The 8,987-nt window shown below is 30.2% G+C and overlaps 1 protein-coding gene across 1 annotated transcript; it reads left to right on the top strand.

Moving 5' to 3' along the window:
- The first annotated feature begins 3,662 nt into the window (after positions 1–3,662).
- LOC147811015 (uncharacterized) lies at positions 3,663–8,151 on the top strand. The gene is made up of 3 exons (XM_087160375.1): positions 3,663–3,777; positions 5,553–5,692; positions 7,899–8,151. The coding sequence occupies exons 1-3, from the start codon at positions 3,688–3,690 to the stop codon at positions 8,116–8,118; spliced, it is 450 nt and encodes a 149-aa protein (XP_087016501.1). The 5' UTR covers positions 3,663–3,687; the 3' UTR covers positions 8,119–8,151.
- The last annotated feature ends 836 nt before the right edge of the window (positions 8,152–8,987 follow it).

Below are 8,987 nucleotides of genomic sequence, written 5' to 3' on the forward strand. Positions count from 1 at the left end.
GGTATAAGTCCTAAAATTTTTAAGTTGCTGTCATTATTTCAATAAATACTTACGTTTTTATTTACACATCTTGTACATATCTTGTTTTTTTGCAGAGTTTACACCTCGAAAAAAGACTTTATACACTTTTCTAATTAAATTAATGAACCAAGAATTTTAAAAACTAATGTATCAAAACACATTAATTTTCTCAATTTTTGTACTTTGGACTTAACCGCATTGGCTTCTGAGCGACTCATATATATATATATATATTGCTAATTGCTATAAAGACATTAAGCTATAGTAAATTTTAAGGAACTACAAAAGAAATGTTTTAATTTTTTTTTCTGAATTCGTCAAATTCTTTAATTGGAAAATCTTAAGTCCTTAATAAGCAATGTACGAGAATCGTTTAGGTTCTATAAGAAGTTTTTTATTGTATATGACATAGCATCATTGTGAAACAAAACTAACTGAAATTTAAGAAAAAGCTATTCATTATAATTTAAACCTGTTTCGACAAAAAACAACTGATCAATTCAGTTACAAGTTGGTGATTCAAATCAATTCAGAGATTCGAATCATCGAATCAGTACCCAACTCTACTTACTACAGTTTAGCGAACGAAGTGATCTTTTCAAACAGATAATTCAGTTTTCTTCTTTTGCTTTTTTTTTATTTTCTAATGCCAACCTGTATTAATATTTCGTCAATTCAGGTAATCACAGGGCAGATTTGTTGGCCACTCTTTTAGGGGCACTATATTGGATGGGCCAACGCCAACGTTGCTCTCATTGCAGGGACGGAAAGTATAGAGAATGAAAGAACATCCATGCCTTGCCCATTATTCAAACCCAGAACCTTTCTGATGCAAGGCCAGTTCTCTGACCCTTACACAGACCAATTAAAAGACACTTCGAATGTAACAGACTCAAATCTGTTACATTTCATAAGATATTAATGATATTTAGTAATCCTTATTAGTTTGAAGTGAAAATTTGTTTCAGTTATTTATAGATAACTTGTCAAAAAAAAAACAAATACAGTTGCTACATTTGCAGAAAGAACTCGCCTTTTTGGCTGTTCCGATTTCTATTTATTCATTTTGCGAGCAGTACACAGTGCATAAGTTTTTAGTATTAATTAGTATTTAGTCCTCACACTCAAAAATGCTTTAGTTAAGCTAGCTCAAATATATGTAAATAGAAACGGGCACAAGCTCTCTTCGTTTAAAATAAAGCTTTCTTTGCCTTAAGCTAGCTTAAACTTGCAAGTAGAAACAAAGGTATAAGTTTTCATTTTCTTCTAATATTTTTCATTGTTTTATTTTATTTTCTAATTAACTTATATATCGCAACTCACACTGATTACAGAACTTTCCTTGATTGTCCTATTATTTCCTATTTATGTTTATCGTAGTTATGTTAATTCATTTTTGTATTTATTAAACGCTTATAATCGCGCAGATTAAAATATTTCAACAAGCATACATAAGCTTAAATTTCTTAACTTCCAGGATTTGAAATACTTCAATTATGTTGAGAAGACGAAAACAAGGTTTCGGCAATTATGCAACTGATATACTGCGGAATTCAATGGTTACTGGTCTTCCGCAAATAGTTTGTGCCACAAGCCCTCCTAAAAAATTAATTCGTGCCTTGGTACTCATCGCTTGTTTGACAGGGTTCATCTACCAATCTCTAGACTTCATGAATCTTTATTGGCAGTACAAAACGATTGCTGACGTTAATGTGGAAACAACTAAAGAATAGGAAGACCCTTCATTCACAATATGTAACAAAAACGGGTATGATACTTTATAACGTTAAATATTTCAGTGTTTATGTAAAAAAATAAGTTATCCAATCTCAGTTATCCAATCTTGATATAATGACTCAAGCGAAAACAGACGTTATAGCGTGAAGTCCTCATATTGTTATTTTACAAAATGCTCACGTGTTCATAGGTAATAAATACCTTCTTTTTTGTTCGTATAGTACCTTTTAAAACAATACTTTACAGGTTAAAATGCTCTGATAATAATACACAGGGTTTTGATTAATAACATGAAGTAATTCATATTTTATCAATGATTTGATCCGCTTAGTATAAGAATTTATGGATCGTGTCAATATTCAGGGAATATTCAAGATGTTTAACGTGCTACGCTAAAAAAGCTAAAATAGCGCTAAAAAATGATTTAAATAGTTTCTTCGAAAATTTTAATAAAATAAACATTAAAGCCTTAAATAGTTTAGTGTGAACGCTGTGAATGTCGTTAATATAACTTAGCGTCCACCGAATAACGAATGGGACTTTCTGTATAGGTCGTTATAATGGAGAGGTTGCTGTAATAAAGGATTGTATTAAAGAGCATAGACTATATAATATATCCTCGAATCTGGTAATTTTGTTTAGATAATCAATTAATTTGATTATATTTAGGATAATTAAATTTTATTATTATAAGTAATTTTATTATTTTTAGGACAATTAATTTGAATTATTCCATTCAAATAAAAATAGTATCCATCTATCAATCTTATACTTGCGTCAGTTTTTCTTTGTTAGTTGTACCATATGAAGCCCTATACGCAGATTAAGTAGCGACACACCACCAGTTGGTGACTGACAGCATATCTCAATGTAGAAATACTAAGTTTCCATTCTTAAACGTCACTTTTTATTGATTAATATTTTCATATTTTTGAAGATAACTTAAAAATTTACTAGTTATTCTCTCTGAAATTATATATTTTATTTTTATTCTATTTAGTGAAAATAATACATTTTATGTAAAAACTTCTTCATTTCGTCTTTCATAATCTACTTGAACTTTTTTTTCCTTAACTCTTTGAAATGTTTCGCCTGTCGGTTTTTCTTATGAGGTCTTAAAGCTGGTATGATTCGTGATTTAAAACATTATGGACATTATTAACATTCTTCAAATAGAAAGTTTTTCTTCCAAAAAGTTTCAATCTTTTTTTCCCACTTACCTAAATTGACTTACTTTCTAGGACTTCTTTGTGCACCACAGATGGCTATCGGTGCATCAAATTACATTGAATTATTTCTCATAGCTTCTTGAATATTTAATGTTTAAAAAAATTTTAAAATTTTCATAACTTTCTTTTTTTTTAAGTAAAATTATTTTTTTCCTTACAAATTAGGTCATTTTCATTTATCAGTTTGACCTAGACTAACAACAACTAAAAATAACAATAATTTTATGAAATGACATGTTACCTAGATTATAATTTTCTAACTGTGCATTTTACCAATGTGCCTAAAATTCTCTAAAATATTTTGAGATTATAATTTCGCAGAATAATAGTTTGAGGACGTAAACGTAAAAAAAAATTATTATAAAATTATAAAGTTATAAAAAATTTAAAATCTTATTTGCATAGATAGAATTTCCTTACTCCCACCGAATTTCTACCCCGTAAAGACAGGAAAATACTACTACAGTAACGTGAATTACATTTTGTAGCTGCATAAAAAGATTTTTAATGATGTTTGAGATTAGACATTAATTTAGCTATTATTACTGTACTATTTATAATTTTTATTAATTTCAGGTAACGATCTTCACTTAATTTTTATAACGGTATTAATTTATTTTATTATGCATAATTTTGAACACGGTTTTGTACTTTTTTTTTTAGATTATACAGAAGTCGAATTTGCAACGACTCAAGATTCATGCCAAACTGTTCAATATTCGATGATTCATATTCATGTGAATGTAAAGATGGAAGATGGTGCAATAATACAATTCTGAAAGATATTCTAGTACATAATATTATCTTTTTAGAAAATGAAATATTTTTATAAGCTTAGGGAGTTTAATTTAAATCTATTTCGTGTGGTAAGGGGATATTTTTCTAGTCTAACTACTTGTCCAAATTTACTAACCAACTTGACTCAAAATTAACGATTTGCTACAAAATCTAGATACGTATGCTCTGTACGTTTGTATATCCTGAGTTTCACATATATGTACGTATGCTTTTTTTAAGACGTTAAGTTCTAGTATGATCTAACCCAGGGGTTTCCAACTGGCGGCCCGGGGTCCGCATCCGGCCCGCGAAGCCTTTTTTTGTGGCCCGCGAACTAAAATATATTAGTTGTCATTTTTTTGTGGACAATTTTCGAAAAAAATCTATATGGGTTTAAAATACTTTTCTCGTTAATAAAAACCTCATTTCTTTGTTTCTGTGAAATTTAACATACCAACGGTGCAAAGAAATTTATTTCTTAGGTTTTGCATCCAAGAAAATATTTATTCAAATGCAAAAATAATCGTGTATGTTGCTCTTTTTAATTTCTTTTTTTTTTTGTATTTTGTGAATATAATTTAGCATGTACACATCAGAAATTTTCTCGAAAAAATTCTCCGATCTAACTTTTTGAAACCACTCATTTTGGACGAAAATATTTGAAACACACATTTGTAAATTTTAAATTTAAAATGTAAATATCTATTCTCTGGTCGTTGCAGCAGACAAGCCTCAATTTTCTCACTGAATATTTTGTGTGCTACTATGTAAGTTTTAATACCAACCTTTTTAAAGTTTTATATCTTAACAATTAAATATCTGTTGCACATTAATTGTTTAATTCATAGGTGCACATGAAGAGGTGAATACATAGGTGCATTCATATTGCAGCACAAATTTTTATTACTTTTTTAATATTTTCAAAAATATTATTAATAGACATTAAATATTTTTAATAATATTATTAATAGCAATTAAATATTTTTAAAAATCTACTTCTTATTTTAATTTGTAATTCAATACTTTTGTTTTGTACAACTTAGTAAAAGTCTGACAGTAATATTTAATGTTCCTTCAAACATAAAATAATCTTACATAACATTTTGATAAAGTTGTGGCAGTCCATTTGATTTGTGTTTTTAATTGTGGCTCCCGGCCTCGTGTAAGTTGGAAACTCCTGATCTAGCCAGACAATGTCTTCTATTTATCCCCATGGTTCAGTGTCGATGCTCGCTGATCCACTGTAGGCGTAGATGACAATGACGTTTGGCCACCAAAGGCACAAGAGTGGGATGTCTGCTACACATTCTATATCCAACGTGTCCAGTAAATTGTGATCTACGACTCTTGCTCTTGGATCTGAGTTGTACTAGGTTGTCAGTTGAGCCACTGTCTGAAGTCTATTTTATTGTAGGCCAGCATTGTTAAAAGATGTAGGATCTTAGAAATTTTATTTTCAATGCCAATGATCTTAAGAGCCAATTCTTTTCAATTTTACTTTGGCAATCAAGGCAAACAGTTATTTGCTATCAAGGCAAATAACTGCTGTAAATTGCCCTGATTCTTCCTCTCTTTCATTTGTGTAATAAGATTTAGAGTTCACCAATCTCCTGGCGTAAAGAGATATTTTTTTAGGCATTTAGTTTATTTAGGCTTCAGTCTATTAGTAGGGCATTTTAGTTTAATTTCTTGTCTTATCGTTTCTTTTTAATTTCGTATCGTATCGTTTCTTATTGTAGATTCTAACTGTCAACAAAACGTTTGGTTCCCCCCCCCCTTTTTTTTAAGGTTCCTGATTTTGAAACATATGTAAAAATTGGTGAAATGGATTATGAAGATTATGAAATGTTGTTGCAAAGATGGGACGAACTTATTAAGGAATGTGATTTTAACGATGGAACGGAAAGAGAACAAAATGATACGTGCGAGTAAGTAGCTTTAATCTACATCAGAGGGTATTCCCAAAACATTAGGTATCCTATTTCGTGTGTTTAAAAAAAATCAGCTTTCCGTAAGCTATTATAATAAAATGAAGAGTTAGTCTATGTGTTTCTAATATAACTAAATACAGTGAAACCTCGATTTTACGTCCCCCAAATTTACGTTTTTCCCGCATTTTACGTTTTTTTCATCAGGACCCAGTTTTTCCGTATACCTCCAATGTTAATTTTACCCGGATTGTAAGTTTTTAATTTACGGAATTTCCCGCATTTTACGTTTTTGTAGAAAGAAAAAAAATAAAAAAACGTTTTAATAAGCAATATTTAAGGTTTTTTATACAGAAAGCAACTTGCCCGGAAAGCTGTAGCTGAACTAGAGAACGGAAACCTAAATGACGCCTGCAAACTAAAGTTAAGTGTTCTGGAGGCTATGCATTTTATTTCTGCTGCTTGGAGAAGCGTTACACAAAAGTGCATTTCCCACTGTTTTGAAGAAAGCGGAGTCGTAGCTTCTAATGAACCGTTAGCAGATGCAGGATTAGCTAGACTAGACCCGGAGAATGACAATGAAACAGTTAGCTATGACTTCGACGAGTACATCCGAGAAAACTTAGCAACATGCGAAGCTGAGAGAACCACTGCTCCATCCGTGGACGATGTTATGGACTTTTCATCCGCCGATGAAGATGAACAAGAAGAAACAGAAGCACAGCCCGTTCCTTCTTTCAACACAGCATTGAGAAGTTTGCTAATAGTGAAAGACTATTTTCTATCATACAAAGACCAGGAAAAAAATTTGCAAAAGATTTCAGTCCTGGAAGATGAGGCATTTACTTGGAACTCAATGTCTAAAAAACAATCTACTATTACGCACTATTTTGCACCTAAATTACATGATTCTTAACAAAAATTGTAAAAGTGATCTTGAACTGGTATGTTTTTTTCTTTAAATACTAATATTCTTTTCGTAAAATATAGATTTTAATAGTACCTTTTGAAAGAGTCATCTTTACTACCTTTCGTTTGTTTTATTTTCCCATTATTATTACATGATTTTTTGCTATCTAAGAATTTCCCGTATTTTACGTTTTCCCGGATTTTACGTTTTTTTTACCCAGTCCCCTGAGAAACGTAAAATCGGGGTTTCACTGTATCTATATCTCTAAAATTATTGTCCTTAAATATGGATAGTCTATGCAAAAGGCATTTTACCATCCGATTCCCAAAATTTTAAAAAAATGTTCAGTTAGTTTGTACGGAAAAAACTTTGAAAATTGCATTTTTTTTCAATGAGTTAACATTGGGGATTGTAATAAAATAATATGTAGACAATTCTATTTGCACAAAAGATTTAAAGATAACAACAGTTCTGTTTTATAACTTAGAGCTCCTGTTTCATGAAATTCTAATTTACTAGATTTTTTTGCTCTTTCAAATAATAATTTATTTTCTACTGATAAATCAACTTGGAGTGGCGGAACGAAATAAGGAGCTTAGAAATGGAAACCAGGGGCTCTATTGACAACTGTGTGAAACAACGTGATTGTTTTCGCTGTAATTACGCTTTAATAAATTAAACCTGACCTATTAACCTAAGTAATAAAAAATCAACCAGAATTAAAGCAACAATAAGAAAACGTTATTTACGAAATTACAAGATCATCTGAAAAATTTCTTGTTCTGGTTAATCTAAACAATGATGTGGTTGCCGCTATCAGAACTCAGTTTTCAAGAAATAATAACATTTGTAACAAAAATATAAAAAAAAAATTATTTTTTTAAAAAAATGCATAAGTGTTATTAATAGAAATATTTTAAGTTTCTAACTTAAATCTTAAAAGATTTTAATGGCAAATAATTGCTGTAAAATCTCGCTTAAAGATAAACAAACTAATTAATTTTAATGATAACTTAAACATTAACGCTAACCAACATACTTAGATTAACTTAAGCCAACTTAACTAAAACTTTTGATCTGCATTCAAATACAGCTTAAATAGGATACTAGCCTAACCCCAATTTGTTTCTGAGGTTTTTTGGAGTCTAGTTAAAACCGTAGCATTGTTACGTTTATTCTAACTGAAATATTTTCTTGCGATCAATGGATCAATAGTATTATTATAACTTGAAAATTTTCACATAACGTTTCAAAGTTGAACAGAATTTTATTACAAAGTATTATGTTATATTTTAGCTTAAAATACTATCAGCACACTCGCTGTGCAATCAGAGGTGAAAGCGTCGTTCAAAGCTGTTGGACCTTTAATACAATAATCGGACGGCCAGAAACTAAACCTAAGAAAGTTCCCGCTATCTCAGGTAAGTTTATTAGCAACGTTTTCAGATGCTCTGTCACCAAGGAAAATAAAATAAAGTCACAATTTAAGTGCTTTAATCTTGAAACAAAGCGATGATTTTAAATTATATATGTCATGTTGACGTGAAGAACTATCTTGGATTTAAAACGGATAAATAACCTAAATATTTTGAAAGTTATTAAGCTTTTTTTAAAACCTCCAAGAGGAAAATTATCAAAATCACTGACTTATTCTCAGTTTCTGCAAATTTTCATGAGTTCAGATAAAGCAGCATTGGAGTAGTTCTAAAATATTTAAACATTATTTCCTTTTAACAAAACTTCTGCTTTTTTCCTCATTGACGTTTTGCGCCATTTATAGAACAAGCATGAACAGCTCTAGCTTTAAATATGCTTAACTTTCCTAACAATCATAAATAACAGTTTCAAAATCACAGAAGTTATGAAAATAGCATATAATTCGCAAAAAAAGACTCACTTTTAAAGTAAAAACACAATATAATACAATTCAATGCAATACAATACAACCAACACAAACAACCAACACAATACAACCAATACAGCACAATGGCTTAGACAAATAATCCTAAGAAACTGAAGCGGAACTATATTTACCTGATAGAAAGGTATTACCTTCATACGCTTCAAAAATATATAAAATTGAAATGAACGGACATGTTTCAAGAGCGTCAAAAATAGGCGCCCATTTTCGAGACTATGAAGTTTACTACCAGGTAAAATAGATCCTATGGTATTTTAACTTCTTATGTAGTACTTAATGGTACTGTTTAGGGCAAGAATGTTGTAGCGACACCATTACTAAATATCTATTAAGATATTTAGTAATGGTGTCGCTACAACATTCTTGCCCTTGATTTGCTGATATCAGGAAAAGTATACCTGGAACAAAGAATATTTGTATTGCAATCATTTTCAATGCTTTTTTTCTAGAATATTTTCTAGTTG

The sequence above is a fragment of the Parasteatoda tepidariorum genome, chromosome 4 (genome assembly GCF_982258835.1).
Source record: "Parasteatoda tepidariorum strain Cologne lab strain chromosome 4, Ptep-v5.0, whole genome shotgun sequence".
NCBI classification, from domain to species: domain Eukaryota; kingdom Metazoa; phylum Arthropoda; class Arachnida; order Araneae; family Theridiidae; genus Parasteatoda; species Parasteatoda tepidariorum.

Bases quoted from the DNA above. Each gene is read 5' to 3' on its own strand.
- LOC147811015 (XM_087160375.1), top strand. From the start codon at position 3,688: ATGCCAAACTGTTCAATATTCGATGATTCATATTCATGTGAATGTAAA. The intron at 3,778-5,552 runs GTACATAATATT...CTTTTTTTTAAG, and splicing joins CAATTCTGAAAGATATTCTA to GTTCCTGATTTTGAAACATA. The intron at 5,693-7,898 runs GTAAGTAGCTTT...GTTATATTTTAG, and splicing joins GAACAAAATGATACGTGCGA to CTTAAAATACTATCAGCACA.